The sequence below is a fragment of the Notolepis coatsorum genome, assembly GCF_963971535.1.
Source record: "Notolepis coatsorum genome assembly, chromosome: 1".
NCBI classification, from domain to species: Eukaryota; Metazoa; Chordata; class Actinopteri; order Aulopiformes; family Paralepididae; genus Notolepis; species Notolepis coatsorum.
Window position 1 is genome coordinate 16,012,702 of NC_140165.1, and position 18,630 is coordinate 16,031,331.

General features: G+C 45.4%; 1 protein-coding gene across 1 annotated transcript in view; it reads right to left on the reverse strand.

The window, feature by feature from the left end:
* Nucleotides 1-18,630, reverse strand: part of LOC311224353 (uncharacterized protein) — a gene marked incomplete at both ends in the record, with an annotated part of 180,231 nt that overhangs the window by 78,717 nt on the left and 82,884 nt on the right. Inside the window, 3 exon segments of the mRNA XM_084309312.1 lie at nt 5,063-5,152; nt 12,160-12,315; nt 15,641-15,768. Of these exon segments, the coding sequence (XP_084165438.1) occupies nt 5,063-5,152; nt 12,160-12,315; nt 15,641-15,768 (374 nt within the window).

An 18,630-nucleotide genomic window follows, 5' to 3' on the forward strand; every position in this document is an offset into this window, starting at 1 on the left:
GAGCCGTCTGCACCGCGGCTCTACGTGTGTCACGGCGTCTCCCGTCCCCCCGAGAACACAACACACACACACACACACACACACACACACACACACACACACACACACACACACACACACACACACACACACACACACACACACACACACACACACACACACACACACACACACACACACACACACACACACACACACACACACACACACACACACACACACACACACTCGTGAGGACTGAGGCCACGGTGAAGGCGATGTTTGGAGGGAATTAAAACTCGGTGTAGCATGAGTGGCTAAGTGACATTACTGACCTTATCCCGCCCACACACACACACGCGTGTTAACTACTATGTGTGTGTATGTATGTGTGTGTGTGTGTGTGTGTGTGTGTGTGTGTGTGTGTGTGTGCGTGGGTAGCTCGCTAAGCTAAGGGAGCTGGAAGCCGCGCACCTCTGGGCTTTGGGCCGTCTCTTAATTGCTGCCGAGTGGGAGTACGCCCCGCACTCATTACAGCCGGTCCGGTCTGGCCGCGCGGTGCGTCGCCGGCGAGGAGGAGCCCCGGCCAGCCGGCCTGCGAGCCGCGCTTTTAATGAGCGGCGAGTTCCTAATGAAGGCATTTCTCTTTAACAAAGCTTTTTATGGGAGTGGAGAAACGCCGCTGCACCCCGCCGTCACCTTGAGCGGGGGAGTTCGAACAATAACCCTTCTGTCCTAATGAGATCGAGACTGACGGCAAATAAAACTACACAGGGAGACGTGAGAGAGGGGGGGGGGGGGGAGGCGAGAGGGAGAGAGAGAGTGACAGAGAGAGAGACAGACGGAGGGAGAGGGGCGAGAGGGAGAGAGAGTGACAGAGAGAGAGATAGACGGAGGGAGAGGGAGAGAGAGACAGACGGAGGGAGAGAGAGAGAGACAGATGGAGGGAGAGAGAGAGAGGGATAGGGAGAGAGAGATAGAGTGAGAGAAGAGAGAGAGGGATAGGGAGAGAGAGATAGAGTGAGAGAGAGGGAGAGAGAGACAGAGATATATAGAGAGAGGGAGAGAGAGAGAAGAGAGAGAGAGAGAGAGAGAGAGAGTGACAGAGAGAGAGACGGAAGGAGGAGAGAGAGAGACGGAGGGAGAGAGAGAGAGGAAGAGAGAGATGAGAGAGAGAGAGAGAGAGAGAGACAGATATATAGAGAGAGGGAGAGAGAGAAGGAAAGGGAGAGATAGAGGGAGAGATAGAGAGAGAGGGAGAGAGAGAGATGGGGAGGGAGAGATAGAGATAGAGAGAGATAGGGCAAGGAAAATAAGGGGGGGGGGGAAGGGGGGATGAGGGAAGGTAAGGGATAATGGACCTAATCTAATCTAAACTAACTGATGGGGAAAAGCTGGGGGGGTTATCAATACACATTTATAAAACGAGGCATATTTAGCCAAAATATGTTGCCAGAACATTAAAAAATATATATGCCTATTCTCTGCGCCCATTCCCTCATTCTGTTGACTTTGCAATTGACCATATATTTTCCTTTACTCCTGCTCATAGTATATATATATATATTCAGATAAAAATTCTTTATTGCCTATATTTATTATAAAGTATAATAACCAATACAGACCTTCATCTGCACCTTTGTTTACACTGTTTATTTTTCTCATATTTTTATATTCAGGGTTAATTATATTGTTTACCGGGTTTATTTTTTCTTATTCAGATCTGATTTTATTTTATCTTATTCACACGGCGGCCATTTTGCTCTCATGGCATGCTCAGGTGGGAACAGGGTAGATCGCAAACCGAGTGTGACATAAGAGCAAAATGGCCGTTGCGTGAATATGATCGACAGCGTTTTTGTCTGTCGCAAATTGCGTCTGGAATGCGTTGGAGACACAAGGTGGGAGAGAGCAGGACTCAGACGGAGGTCTCATTAAAAAAGAGTGTAAACACAGTTGCTAATAGGAGGCAACTTAGGCATCGCAACTTGATCCCGTAGACACCACACACACACGGTAAAATGGATGGAGTGCTAATGGGGAAACGATAGCTGCAAGTTAAACCTGAATAGACACCCACACGTTGTAATTAGGAAGCAGGTCTGCCGCCCGGCCAGTCTGCTGACACTGAGGGGGAGACAGAGAGAGGGGGGGGGAGAGAGAGAGAGAGAGAGAGAGAGACAGACAGACAGAGAGAGAGCGAGAGACAGACAGACAGACAGAGAGAGAGCGAGAGACAGACAGACAGACAGAGAGACAGAGAGACAGACAGACAGACAGACAGACAGACAGACAGACAGACAGACAGACAGACAGACAGACAGACAGACAGAGAGAGAGAGAGAGAGACAGAGAGAACACCACAGGGAATGATCAAATCAATTAGCATCCGGCCTCCGAAAAGGGAAAGACTCTCTGGCCTGTTGTGCCTCTGAGCGGCTGCCTGTTCTGCTTTATTCACGTCTGGGGGGGGGGGGGGGAGGGGGGGGGGTGTCGGCGACAGGAGAGCAGAAAACGGAGGGGCTTGTTTGGCGCTCGTGTTGGCGGTAAGTAAACAGTGAGCAGGGTGGCACTCCTGAAGTCGCACGATGAAACTGGAGGTCAGGCCCCCGGCTCATATTATGCATGTTCATGTTTTCAGCTTTCTCCTCCTTTTTGGAATATTGGAATATTATGGCGGCGTGTTTGCTTTGCACCTCATTTGCACTGGATTCACATCAACTCAAGAGACTAACAAACTGAACAAGCTGGTGAGGAAGGCTAGCTCTGTAGTGGAGTCAAACTGAACAAGCTGGTGAGGAAGGCTAGCTCTGTAGTGAGTCAAACTGAACAAGCTGGTGAGGAAGGCTAGCTCTGTGGTGAGTCAAACTGAACAAGCTGGTGAGGAAGGCTAGCTCCGTAGTGAGTCAAACTGAACAGCTGACCAGCTGCTACTGGTGGTGCCTAGAACTAGGCTCAAGACTAGGGGAGACAGAGATTTCTCCACCGCAGCGCCTAGACTGTGGAACAGCCTCCCCCTCAGCGTACGGACCGCCCAGACCGTGCAGGCTTTTAAATCACTTTTAAAAACCTACCTGTTCTCCTTGGCCTTCCCCCCCACTTAATCACCACTAGACCCCTGGCCCTTCTATCCTCTTTGTTTTACTGTGTCCTACCTGTTTTTATTACTTTCATTGCTTTACTATGTTTTTAATCTTATATCTTGCATCACATTATTTTGTTTTTATCAACCTGCCTGTGAAGCACTTTGGTGCCAGCTGCCGCTGCCTGGAAATGTGCTATATAAATAAAATTGACTTGACTTGACAAGCTGGTGAGGAAGGCTAGCTCTGTAGTGAGTCAAACTGAACAAGCTGGTGAGGAAGGCTAGCTCTGTAGTGAGTCAAACTGAACAAGCTGCTGAGGAAGGCTAGCTCTGTAGTGAGTCAAACTGAACAAGCTGGTGAGGAAGGCTAGCTCCGTAGTGTGAGTCAAACTGAACAAGCTGGTGAGGAAGGCTAGCTCCGTAGTGAGTCAAAGTGAACAAGCTGGTGAGGAAGGCTAGCTCTGTAGTGAGTCAAACTGAACAAGCTGGTGAGGAAGGCTAGCTCCGTGGTGGGAATCAAACTGAACAAGCTGGTGAGGAAGGCTAGCTCTGTAGTGAGTCAAACTGAACAAGCTGGTGAGGAAGGCTAGCTCTGTAGTGAGTCAAACTGAACAAGCTGGTGAGGAAGGCTAGCTCTGTAGTGAGTCAAACTGAACAAGCTGGTGAGGAAGGCTAGCTCTGTAGTGAGTCAAACTGAACAAGCTGGTGAGGAAGGCTAGCTCTGTAGTGAGTCAAACTGAACAAGCTGGTGAGGAAGGCTAGCTCTGTAGTGTGAGTCAAACTGAACAAGCTGGTGAGGAAGGCTCGCTCTGTAGTGAGTCAAACTGAACAAGCTGGTGAGGAAGGCTCGCTCCGTGGTGGGAGTCAAACTGAACAAGCTGCTGAGGAAGGCTAGCTCCGTAGTGTGAGTCAAACTGAACAAGCTGGTGAGGAAGGCTAGCTCCGTAGTGAGACAAACTGAACAAGCTGGTGAGGAAGGCTAGCTCCGTAGTGCGAGTCAAACTGAACAAGCTGGTGAGGAAGGCTAGCTCCGTAGTGCGAGTCAAACTGAACAAGCTGGTGAGGAAGGCTAGCTCCCTGCTGGTCTCTCTGGTGGGGCTCGACTACACGACTCTCTCCCCGCTCGCAGCGAGCTCACGGCTCTCGTGTTGAAAGACGGCCCTAATCAGAGATGCAATTTGTTCATCAGCAGATTACAAGCGAGGCCGCCGCGCCGACATGAGGGGCCACGATTAGCGAGCGCTAATTGCCTGATTTCCTCACTCTCTCCAGCTGAAGCCCCTCGACCCCGCCCCTCCCTCGCTCGCTCCTCGTCCCCCCGCCACTAGTCCTACATGGGGGGCCCCCTTGTTTGCGACAAATTAGGGCCAACTTAAATCGTCTATCTGTGCTCACAGAGGGGGGGCTCTTGAGATTCAGCAGCCCTCCCCGTCCTCCTTTCCTTCTGTCCTCCCCTGCTGATGCCCCAATCAAAGAGTCCGAGTTGCACACAGGCTTGAAAAGGAGAGAGAGAGCGAGAGAGAGAGAGAAGCGGGGTCCATATGCCAGCCGGTCGAGCACACTTCATTAGGGCTTCAGCCTTTTTCTCTCCTGCTCTCTCTCTCTCCCTCTGTCTTTTTTTTTTTTGGACAAAGAGCGAGGGATGAAATAAGAAGGGGGGGGGGGCTGGATAGTGGGGGGTGGAGGCAGAGAGAAAGAGAAAAGATGGAAATGAAAAAGAAATCCCTTCCCACTCCTTATCCTAATGATCTCATTTCAATTCCCGGGAGATTCCCGCGGTCTAATTGATGTCAAGTGTGCGCTTTCGCTGTTAATCAAGATGGAGGCATCATACGCACAGAGAGAGGAAGAGACGGAGAGGACGAGAGGAGTCTCTTGTGTCTGGACTCAAGAGTTTGATCAGCCCCCCCCCCCCCCCCCCGCCCCCCTCTGCCAGAACTCCACGGACCCTAATTATCTCCCCCAGACGTGCCGGGGGGGCGGGGCCGGAGCCCGTACCTGTTTAATGGGGATGGCTCTGCCACTGCCGATGCTGTCCGCCCGGCCGTCCAGCTTCTTGTCCTTCTCCGGCTCGCTGGCCTTCCGGGACTGAGGGGAGACAAGGGCATGTGGGGTCAGAGGTCAGATCACTGATGAGACAACAGCATGGGGTCAGAGGTAGGGCCGGGGGGGCGATTCTTGCTCAAATGTGTGAATCACGATTTTTCTCTCTAAGAATTGGGATCACGATTCTCTCACGCGATTCTTATTTTTTTTCTCTCAATAAAATAATTTATTGCACTCTTTCTTAAACAGACAACATAACATATCAAAGTGCTTGACTTAAACTTAAAAGTATCTTGTAACATAACAAAATAACTCACGTCAGAATCGTCATCATTTAAGTAAAAAGTTTAAAAAAATTAAATAATAATATTTCATAATTTTAAAATGAGATTGCATAGGTCTATGAATCGAGATCGTAATTTTATTTTGATTAATCGCCCAGCCCTAGTCAGAGGTCAGATCACTGATGAAATAACACCATGTTAGTCAGAGAGACACTGATGAAATAAAATAACACCATGTTGGTCAGATCACTGATGAAATAATACCATGTTAGTCAGATCACTGATGAAATAATACCATGTTAGTCAGATCACTGATGAAATAATACCATGTTAGTCAGATCACTGATGAAATAACACCATGTTAGTCAGAGAGACACTGATGAAATAAAATAACACCATGTTAGTCAGAGAGACACTGATGAAATAATACCATGTTAGTCAGATCACTGATGAAATAATACCATGTTAGTCAGAGAGACACTGATGAAATAATACCATGTTAGTCAGATCACTGATGAAATAATACCATGTTAGTCAGAGAGACACTGATGAAATAATACCATGTTAGTCAGATCACTGATGAAATAATACCATGTTAGTCAGATCACTGATGAATAATACCATGTTAGTCAGATCACTGATGAAATAATACCATGTTAGTCAGAGAGACACTGATGAAATAATACCATGTTAGTCAGATCACTGATGAATAATACCATGTTAGTCAGATCACTGATGAAATAATACCATGTTAGTCAGAGAGGCACTGATGCGAAGGATGCAATGAAATTATAATTATTCGTCCGACACCGAAAATAAGGAAACACATGGCTGAAAACGAATACCGGTATTTTTTACATTTATTTGCTGTTTGACGGAGTTCCCTGGGATTACACAGGATCACTCTACAACTATACTCATATTCACCACGGTATAAAATGGAAATGTATAGATGAAAAAATTATCTGTTTTTTGCATGTTGACCGGAAGAAACCCACTGACAATCGACGCCGTTATTCATAGATCCATAGCTATTTGTACCATTGTATTATTTCATCCTTAAATTAGCTTTTGATTTATGCTTTTCAATGAAAAGATTAACACAATGGCCGCCAAGAACGAGTTAACTCGTTATAGCCCGCCAATCGTTGGGCGCCTGCCAATCGTTATGATCGTTATTTCTTTTATCCGCTATTTCCATTCATAATTCATCCTGCTATGGTGTAGGACTGTGTTGCACTCTGTCAGAGAACGCAATGGTGCGATGCCTTGTGGCCGCTATTGCACTACATTTGAAACGATGTGGTTTGTTTTCCTGGCCGAGCTGCAGCGTGCAGGCGGGGTCTAAACACTCCAGCAAGGCAAGCGCTTATAGGGATGCATCGAGGAGGCTCCACCGCCCACCCGTTCATTTTCTTTGGTGGTAAATATAAATATATATATAATATATAAATGGAAGGTCATTAGTAGGTTTTTCAAGACCCCCTTATTGACTGCTAAAGCAGGTACGACTCCCACAAGCGAATGCTGGAGGGGATGTGGTGAACAAATAGGTAACCATACACACATTTTCTGGACATGCCCAAAATTATGCCACTTCTGGGATGATGTATTCAGGGATGTAAAAAAAAGTATTCGACATGGACATCCCACAAGATTTCAAAACTGCCATCCTCGGAGTCATACCGGAGGGCATTGAGGGAAGGAAAAGTGTGTATCTTCTTCAAATACTGTTAACTGCTGCCAAGAAAATGATCATAATTCATTGGTTGAAGCCCAGTCCCCCAACACATAACCTGGCTAAACAAAGTTAAAGAAATTCAGGAGAGGATGACTCATCTGATCAGGTTGCAAGGTGAACAGTTCGATAGAAAGAGGGCTTGTATAGAGCGAATAGGGCTATAAAGGCACCGTATTATTTTTATTTTCATCTTATTATTTTCTATCTTAGTTATTTCCCATTTTATTGTCATTTTCTTTTTTAAATTGTTTGATTTATCTCACCAGTAATACTTACCTAATCTAAATGTGTTTCTCATGCCTTCAATATACAACCATGATTGCATCTAAACTGTAACTACTAATATCACTCGTATATCATCACTATTATTAGGGATGCACGATAATTATCGGGCCGATATCAGCAATTATGACGTCATCCCGATAAAATTATTGATAGCTCCGATAATATATAATATATTTTTTGGTTAAAAAAATTCGGTGAGAGGGCGGTTAGGTGGCCGAGCGGAGATTGCGTTCGTCACCAGCCCCGGAGCTGAGCTGGATTTGCCTGTTCGAATCCAGCTCACAGCTCCGGGGTTGTCACCAGCTTGGCTGGCCGTCTGCACTGATACAATTGGCTGTATCAGAGGGTGGGAGAAGCTGGCGGGGTGGGTCCGGGTCATTGTAAACAGCGACTCCTACAGTTCGGTCGGGGCGCCTGCTAAGCGCGGATTGGACGTGAGGGGGATAGTGTGGTCCTCCCACACGCTACGCCCTCTCAATGAGAATCCGCGCTGCCAGGTGAAAAGAAGCGGTGATTGGCTGGACGTGTGTCGGAGGAAGCACGTGGTAGCCTCCACTCTCCCAGATGATCTGACTGTGGGGGGTAAGTGCGCAGCGACCAGGAAGGGACTGGGGATTGGCATACGACTAACATTGGGATGGGAGAAAATCGGAGGAAAATGGAGGGGGAAAAAGACCAATAAAAAAAAAAATTCGGTGAGGGTGGATTGGGATGAAGGGCGTTTGTTTTTACTGTAGGTTCCTCCCGTTTTGCCAGTACTGTGGTACGACTGATAGCGTGTGGTTTAGGAAGAGGGAGTTTTTCACAAATCCAGCGCTCCCTTTCTCATGCCTGGCTGTGACATTAGAGCTGCCACGATTACCGCATTACCGCTGTCACGGCCACCGCAGAGTAGGCTGAATACCGCATCACCGCTGTTTTTTATAATAATAATAATAATAAAGTACCCTCCTCTCGTTGGGCTTGCGGCTCTGCAGATATACCCTACTCCTCTATCGAGGTTCCAAGCGACCCTATTGGGTACCAGAAAAGTCACGTGAAACATTGCAGACCACTGATTGGTCAGAAGAGAGACGCGTCACACGTTGGAGCGTCCTGCAGTTTTTTACGTCCTGAATGTCAGCCATTGATCAGAGCTCATCACAATACGGCTAATAACGTTAGCTTTAGCTCCCCGCCGGAGTGGACTACCATCGCTCCTCAGGAGTACTAAACGAGACATAATGATTTTACTGTCTGCAACGAATGTTATAATAAAAGCCCTTCGTTCTATACACTTGTCTGATTGAAAACTTTATTAACAGACCGCAGAATGGGACAACTCAGCACGCTCTGAGCAAAGAAAGGAACTGAGATATGAATTGAGTATTGCTTGCCTTGCTATGGTCCGGTAAATACGCTGATGTTATTGAACGTATAACTATATAATGTTAATGCCACAAAACGAATGCCTTTATTATAAAGTAGTAACTTTATAGTAATAATAATAAGAAAGGGTCGGGGGGGTAACCACCCCTGCCCGCGACACCGAGTGAACGGCGCACGACCAGAGGGGAAACTTCGAATCCGTGTTTCACTTTCAATAACTAATGCGTGCTTGCCGAATCCCAAACAATATTCATGCTGCAAAGTCATCCTCTAAAGATAGACATTTAGACTAGAGGCAGGCTATATGCTATAAAGAGTAGACTACTACTACTAAAAAAAAAAATGCATTCAAACTTTTTTTTTTTTTTTTTGTGTGCGTGCAGTAATAACCGCGCCGGTAGGAAATATTTAGCAAATTTGTGCGGTAAGGAAAACATCAATACCGCGGCAGCTCTATGTGACATAGCCACCTAACATTCAGAAGCAGCGCGGATAGTAAACAAACATGGCGTCTGTAGTTTTCAAAGTTTCAGAGGAAAACAGTTTGCTTGCTATTTGTAACAAATGCAGAAGTTCCACGAGGAGGGAAAAGGGCAACAAACTATAACACATCCAACCTAATAAGTCACCTGCAACATCACCACCTCTACGATGGTGTGTTAAAATCCTACGACGACGCGCGAGCAGCTAAAGCTGCTGTGAATCCAAAGCCAGCTGCAAAGGAACCCACAGGGCTTGTACCTATTGACGAGGCGTTTGCTAAATTAAAGAAGTTTGACAGAAATGACCCAAGGGCTCAAGCGATCTCTAACTTGATCACAGAAATTATGGCACTTGACGACCAGCCCTTTTCCCTCGTTGAAGACAAAGGATTCTGTCGGCTACTTCGTCTTTTAGAGCCCAGGTACATAATTCCCACTGATCAGACCAGAATTAAAAAAAACAGTAGAAGAGTTATCAAAAAAATAACAATACAGGGTCAAACGTGAATCTATCTGTCTCTCTCTCTCTCCGAGAAAAAAACAAGAAACAATTGAAAGTTTGAAACCTCAATGCTTTAGTAGTTTAGTGGAAAAAAAGGGTTCACTCACTGTCATTTATATGGATTATTATAAGTAATATAATTAATCCTTTGTTCTGTAAAATGACTGTTTGTTACTGTGTGGAACTTGTTTCAGTAGCTTATTTATTTGTTTTTGATACTGTGAGGAATGCACTTTTTCAGTTTGTATACTTTGTTTACATAGAGACATATCTGACTGTCCGATTTTACCTGCCAGTATTGAATTTAAATCCCAGGCTTATGCAAAGATTTGCAACAGTTCTAGAGGCCTTTATTTAATTTTTACATCACTGAGTGATGAACCTCATTATGGCAATTGGCAAATGTTTACATTTTGCAGTGTTACAGGTCTCTTCCACACATGTAGTATATTCTGGTTTATCTGTTTTTATGTTTCCCCCACGCCCCTTCCCCTTCCCCAAGCATAGCTGTCTCTTAATGATACAGTACAGACATGCTGTTAATTGAGAAGGTGTTGTAAAGTATATCTGCATATCTGTACTGTCTTGATTTTGTGCTGAATAAAAAATAAAAATAAGTTGGAAAAAATAAGGGCTTTTTTGATTGACTGAGCTGATTAAAAAAAAAAAAAAAAAAAAAAAGTATCGACTTCAGCCCATTTTATAGCTGAAAAAGTGCCCAGTTGTGTTTTCATGTGTATAAACCCTACCTCACCGAGATCCTGCACCCCTACATCCCATTACGGTCCCTGAGTGAGGTCTGCTGACCAGTCCCTCCTTGTTGTCCCCAAATCCAGGCTAAAGAACAGGGGAGGCCGTGCGTTTGCGGTTATAACGGAACTGGAACGAGTTGCCCCCCCACATTAGGCTGGCCCCAACGCTCCCAATGTTGACATCCCATCTAAAAACACATCTGTTCTCTCTAGCATTAACTGTTTGTAGTTCTGTGTGCATTGTATTGTGATGATTAGTCTATGTGTTTTTTACTGTATTGATTGATTGTGAAGCACTTTGGTCAACTTTGTTGTTTTTAGCCACTTAACTGTCACCGGCACATAATAGGTGCCGTTTTGCACTCGCGGCACTTTGGCCTCGTTTTTAAGGCGATCCAATGCTTTTATGCCAATGAACCAATACATTGCTTGAAAGCTAAGATTGTCACCGTTCGATCAAGGTATTAGGTGCTGGCATAAAATAAATAATTTTTATAATATATATTTTTATTGGGGCGGCTACGTGGCGTAGTGGGCAAGGCGCTCGCCACGAATGCGGAGACGCTGGGATCGCCTGTTCGATCCCAGCGCTCCACATTGCTTTCAGTTTAGCTGGTCGTCCACAGTAATACACATTGGCCGTATTACGGGGAGGGAAACTGAAGGGTGGGGATCGGGCGTTGTGGACAGCGACTCCTACAGGTCGGTTGGTGCGCCTGCGCAGTAGAATCAGGAAGTGTCGGGGGCAGCGTGAGCCTCCCACGAGTTACTCCTCGCCACTGAGAGATCGAGCTGCGCAGGTGAAAAGATGCGACTGCTGTTACCTCAAGTACCGGAGGGGACTTGTGCTATGTATGACTTAGTCCACATTGCAGCCGGCTTGTGGGAGGCAAGAAACAGCGTTCGTGACAGGGGAGGGTTGAATTGGATGATACGAAATTGGGATGGGAGAAAAATATAGAAAATGTATATAGAAAAAAAATATATATTATAAATAATGTGTAACTATGTGTAACCTTTCATTAGAGCCCAATATTTTGACTGTACGTTGAAACGGCCATTTTGGAAAAACGCATAGACATACCATTATAAAAAGTTTAGTAAAACACTCATTTTCTGTGGTATTGTTATCAACTTTGGACCTGTACTAGATAAAGCTTTAGGCTATGGACCCATTGTGGTTTCCAGGTCATACCTATCAGCTGGAACCTGTAAGAGGCCTCTGTTTGCAAGATAATTCAAATGGAAGTAAAAAAGAAATCTTTTAAACTTAACTTTAAATTTTTAAAAGCACTCAGAGTGATTCTTCCTGTTGTGGAAGAAAATTCAGAATGTTTCCTTTCAAAGGAGACCAGAGTCATGCATGTGCTATAAGTATAAAGTATAATAAATTGCAGATTACTTTGGGTGTGCAATTTTCAGGCGTTTTCTGAAAAATGTGCCCATCAATTAAGTGGTTCGTGCTATATAAATAAAGTTGGATTGGATAAACGGTTCAAGTAAAACAGATCCGTATTTTACGTTACGATGGATTATTAAGAAAGACCATCTACGTGTAAATGCACATTCCGACCGCGGCGTCGCATGGCGCGAGGCGTTCCATCACGAGGTCTGTGTGCGGCAGCGGCGACTCACGGTGAAGAGGTTGGAGCGTCGCTTGGACTGCTTGCGGACGGGCGTGGGCGTGTTGGCGGCCTGGGGCACGTCGATGCGCAGCTCCTTCTGACTGGTGCTGGGCGTGGAGGGCACCGACGACGAGTAGTCGCTCAGGCTGCCTCCTCCGTTACTGGTCTGGAGGGAGGAGAGGAGACAGCGGGTTGGATCCTGTTCCACTTACAGATCACACCTGTTCCACTTAGAGATCACACCTGTTCCACTTAGAGATCACACCTGTTCCACTTACAGATCACACCTGTTCCACTTACAGATCACACCTGTTCCACTTACAGATCACACCTGTTCCACTTACAATACAAACGACACCTGTTCCACTTACAGATCACACCTGTTCCACTTAGAGATCACACCTGTTCCACTTACAGATCACACCTGTTCCACTTACAATACAAACGACACCTGTTCCACTTACAGATCATCTGTTCCACTTACAGATCACACCTATTCCACTTACAGATCACACCTATTCCACTTACAATACAAACGACACCTGTTCCACTTACAGACTACACCTGGTCATATTCCACTTACAGACTACACCTGTTCCACTTACAGATCACACCTGTTACACTTACAATACAAACGACACCTGTTCCACTTACAGATCATCTGTTCCACTTACAGATCATCTGTTCCACTTACAGATCACACCTATTCCACTTACAATACAAACTACACCTATTCCACTTACAGACTACACCTGGTCATATTCCACTTACATACTACACCAGTTCCACTTACAATACAAACTACACCTATTCCACTTACAGACCACCTAGTCCACTTACAGACCACCTATTCCTATTCCACTTACAGACTATACCTGTTCCACTTACAGACTACACCTACAGCTGGGGACAGAAAGATGGAATTAGTTCATTAACGAAAGGGGAGCGTTTACACACTGTCTAGACTTTAACTTGCATTAGCTTTGCACCATTCCTGCTGCTACAGTTTACTAAGTGATTTAAGATATGACAGTAGCTGCGCTACAGTCGGGGCATTTGCGTCAGGGGTCGTGAACTAGCGCCATTCGAAAAAACACTCGCGCAAGTTACAGCATGCCCTCTCTACCCCTCAAAAGTCTAAATTCAACTCACTGAAACCATTTCAAAAGCACTACTTCCACCGTGTCTCAAGTACGTTATATGCGAACAACCCTCGCACCAGACGTGCGGTATATATAAGGGCTCCGCTCAGGACCACTAAAGCCTAAACGTCTTCTAACGTCGTCCATCTATAGCCGGCGCGGCGTCTCCGGCGCGGAGCAGAGAGGACATGACAGTAATGGGCGGGTTCGAGGACGCGGAGCGGCGGGAGGGGAAGATAAACACGGCTCCCGCGGGACGCGGAGGGAGGCTTTAGAGACCGGCTGAATGATGCGCTTTTAATGAGAAATCGATGGGGGATTGAGTGGTGTGTGGAGGGAGGGAGGGAGAGGAGGCTGGTTAACTGGTCTCCTGCCAGGCTACTGATGGACGGAGTGCACCGAGGACAGCGCGAGGCGAGAGCGCGCGGCGTTCGTATCGGGGCTGGATTTTATTGTTTTTCGTATGAATAGATTTTAAAGTTATAGTCAGTTGTCAATATATAGTTATAGTCAATAGTCAGCGTACCCTAAAGGGAGTTCTGCCCTGTTGAGTTGAACACAAAGACTGATAACACGAGCACAGCGCTAAATATTGTGGATGACTGTAAACCAGGATCAACAATATACAACATAAAAATATTAATAAATACACATTTAAAACAGGGTAATATACAATGGAACTAAATTAATGACAGGGTAATCAATAAAAACAGACAAACAAATAACTCCCAAGTAACTTCAAACTAAAAGTGTTTTATAACCATCTAACAGGAAGACTCTGGTTTTAAACTGTGAGTCAATATTTGTATTATTATTACCTGCATCGCTTTCACCCTTTTCATATTCTCTGCATTGCTTTTATTCTGTCTATTTTATGCTCATTTTATGTCTATTTTTACAGCCGTGAAGCACTTTGGGTTGCGATTCTTGTATGCAAGGTGCTATACAAATAATAAGATATCTTAATAAATAAGATAGTTCTTAGTTGTCTGTTGATACAGAAATGTGCTTTGTGTTGGAACAAAAAATAGCATAGGACAACCATGTTACAGCAGAGACAAACACACAGACAAGACATCAGAGAGACAACCATGTTACAGCAGAGACAGACGTACAGACAAGACATCAGAGAGACAACCATGTTACAGCAGAAACAGACACACAGACATCAGAGAGACAACCATGTTACAGCAGAGACAAACACACAGACAAGATATCAGAGACAACCATGTTACAGCAGAGACAGACGTACAGACAAGACATCAGAGAGACAACCATGTTACAGCAGAGACAGACACACAGACATCAGAGAGACAACCATGTTACAGCAGAGACAGACACACAGACGAGACATCAGAGAGACAACCATGTTACTGCAGAGACAGACACACAGACAAGACATCAGAGAGACAACCATGTTACAGCAGAGACAGACATACAGACAAGACATCAGAGAGACAACCATGTTACAGCAGAGACAGACACACAGACAAGACATCAGAGAGACAACCATGTTACAGCAGAGACAGACACACAGACAAGACATCAGAGAGACAACCATGTTACAGCAGAGACAGACACACAGACAAGACATCAGAGAGACAACCATGTTACAGCAGAGACAGACACACAGACAAGACATCAGAGAGACAACCATGTTACTTACAGCAGAGACAGACACACAACCAAGACATCAGAGAGACAACCATGTTACAGCAGAGACAGACACACAGACAAGACATCAGAGAGACAACCATGTTACAGCAGAGACAGACACACAGACAAGACATCAGAGAGACAACCATGTTACTTACAGCAGAGACAGACACACAGACAAGACATCAGAGAGACAACCGCTCCCTTCTGTCCCAACTAACATCATTCATTTGCTGTGGCACTGTCCCATGAGACCAAGGTTATTATCATTATTATTATCATTATCATTATCATTATTATTATTATTATTATTATTATTATTATTATTATTATTATTATATGAGGAATCAGCATGTACTGTACCCGACTGTGTTGACTAAGACAATATTGAGATTGTCTTCTTAGCTCAATGAATGGAAGCGGACAGTGCCGGTTAGCCTTCGGGGGAGAGGTGTTAGTTGGACAACGCCTAGGCTAACTGGCACTGTCCGCTTCCATTCATTGTGCTAAGCTAGGCTAACGTGCAGCCAGATAGCTTTCTATACTGAACGCACACAGAGAGGAAACTGGTATCTATCTTCTTGTCTCTCTCTGGAGAAGACGGTCAGCTAATTTCCCCAAATGTCGGCGTGTTCCTTTAAAGAGGTAGTTGCAGGTGGAAGGTGTGTGTGTTAGTCCTGAGTGACAGCTCACCTGGCTGATGTGGACGGCAGACGCCTGCGTGGAGCAGACAGATGAGTGGCTGGGGGAGTTGGGGAGGGACTTGCACGGACCAATCGACAGCTGCTGCTTCTTCCTGGTCGCCACGATCTTCTGAGCGACTGCGGAGGACGACACACGCATGCAGGTTTTTTTTTTATCTACTTTTTTTTCTCCCATTTTCTATTTTTCTCCCATCCCAATTTCGTATCGTCCAATTCTACCCTCCCCCTGTCTCGAACGTTGTTAGGCCATGCCTCCCACTGGTCGGCTGCAATGTGGACCAAGCCTTGCATCACGTGTCCCCTCCGCGTGTAGCCTTTTTACAACGTGTTACATCCCAATGTATATATTCCCCAGTGTGTGTCTCCATGTGTGTGTGTTCTCCATTTTGTTTCCTCCCTCCAGCCATTGTTCCCTTCCCCATTGGTCCCTGCCAGGCCAATCCTTCCATTATTGCAACACAGCAGTGATTGGTGGATGGCTTTCCAGACTCCAACACTCAATCCACACCACCCAATCATGGATCACCCCACACCTGTTAAAACATGGCTTCTCACTTCAGTCTCTCTCTCTCTCTGGCATGAGGCTAGGCATGTTGTGTTTTTGGTAAACCTGTAACTTTGACAGTATTGCATTTCGTTTATTGCCTTTGGTGCTTAGTAGTAATTTCCTTGTGTGTGTATGGCCACAGAGAGAGCATTGTCAGCCATAGTTTGTTTTTGTATATATTCTGCTTTTGTTTCTGTATAATTAATGTGTTTTTCTCTCTTTCTCAGGAAGCACAGATGGGGTGAGCTGCCATTTCCTTTGGACATTGTTTTCTCCTGTTTTGGTTAGGTAAGAGTAGTTTAGGTAATGTAATCTCTTTTACCATAGATTAGATTGTGTTTATTTGGAGTATAGTGGTGTTTGTTTGTTGTTTTGGCCTGGGCTCACCCCTGAGCTACATGTGCTTCCTTTGCCTCTATTCAATAAATATCATTGTTGTTTACAAACCTGGTCCATCTTTTCTGTCAACCAACTGTTATGTTACAGCCCTTTACCCTTAGACTCACAGGGGTCGTAACATAAATGGGGGCTCTGCCTGGATCTTGTAACCCGTGTTCAATTGTTGGTTGATGGATTTGGTGAACTGTGTTTGTTTACACTTGTATAGTTATTAATTAATTTGTGTAAAAATGGCATTTGTGTAAGAAAAAGATAATGGCAGTTAGTACTTTTGATCTGGGGAAATTCTTGAGCAATCCTACTTGGGAAGCGCTAGATAGCTGCCGCAAGGCAGACTTAGTGGAGATTGCCACACATTTTCAACTCTCGGTTCAACAAAAGCATCTTAAGCAGGATATCAGGTGTCTTGTGGTAGATAAGCTGTTGGAGCAGGGGACGCTTGTTTTACCTGCGGTCTCTGATGAACATGCAAGTCCTCCTGGTGAACCTACAGAAGCACCGCCTTCTGAGGAGCAAGCCCATGGTGCTGAAAAGGCAGGTGTGAACGTCACATTGCCACATTTTCACTTGACCTCTCCTGTGTCAACTGGGTCTCGAGAAGGGGCCCAGGTCAAGGTTAGAATAGCCCGTCTCCAGATGGAGGCTCAGGAGAAGGCACAAGCACGTGAGGCGGAGTATCGGCTTCGTAAAATGGAGCTTGAGGCGGAAAATGAAAGGGCTATTAACATCCGTAGGTTGGAGCTTGAGGTGGAAAAAGAGCTCAGACTGCGGGAGTTGGAGCTGGGAGACCAAAGGAGTGGATCCAACTCTGCTACACCGACTCCTCCACAAGGCCCGGGTATGTCCTCCTCCACAGCTTATTCATCACACACTTTTGATATAAGTAAACACATTGCTTTGGTGCCTCCGTTCCGAGAGACCGAAGTTGATACTTATTTTAATGTGTTTGAGCGTATTGCTGCTTCATTGCGCTGGCCAAGAGAGGTCTGGCCTTTGTTGCTTCAATGCAAATTGACTGGTAAAGCCCAAGAGGTTTGTTCAACACTTTCCCTAGAAGATAGTCTATTGTATGATACTGTGAAGGCTGCCATCCTTCGTGCATATGAGCTTGTGCCCGAAGCTTATAGGCAGAGGTTTCGCAGTCACAAGAGAGCTGTCAACCAGACCTTTGTAGAGTTTGCTAGAGAGAAGGGAACTCTCTTTGATAAATGGTGTGCAGCAAGCAAGGCCTCAGATCTTAACTCTCTCAGAGAACTCATTCTATTAGAAGAGTTTAAGAATCGTTTGCCAGAGCGTATTGTAATTTACCTGAGTGAGCAGAAAGTGTCCACTCTGCAGCAAGCTGCTGTATTAGCTGATGAGTTTGCGCTAACCCATAAAACTGTGTTTGTAGATAGGCGTGACTCGTTTCTCCCCCATGATTTCTCTCAGAGACCTTCTGTCCCCAACCATTCAGAATTCACACACCCCCGACCAAAAATGTCACCTCCACGCTCAAAAGAGGAGCGGACATGTTACTACTGTCATAAATCTGGTCATGTTATTTCTGACTGTTTAACATTGAAACGTAAGCAGCAACCGTCCTCTCAGAACTTTAGACAACCCAAAGGGGTTGGTCTGATTAAAATGGCACCTGATTCCGATCAACAGATGCACAATGATCAGGATGTTCTCGATCCTTGTTTCAGGCCATTTACTTCCAAGGGTTTAGTTTCCTTGACAGGGGATCCAAAAGATCAGTGTACAGTTCAGATCTTACGAGATACTGGAGCCTCACAATCCTTTATCCTCTCTGATGTACTACCTCTGTCTGAGAAATCTTCCTGTGGTTCTAGTGTCCTAGTTCAAGGTATTGAGATGGGTTTCGTGCCAGCCCCGTTACACTGTATTCATGTACAATCTGATTTGGTCACTGGTTTCTTTAAAATAGGGGTGAGACCTTCCTTGCCAGTTAAAGGCATTTCCTTTATCATGGGAAATGATTTAGCTGGAGGACAGGTGAACGCTGTGCTGGAAGTGTTGGATCACCCAGA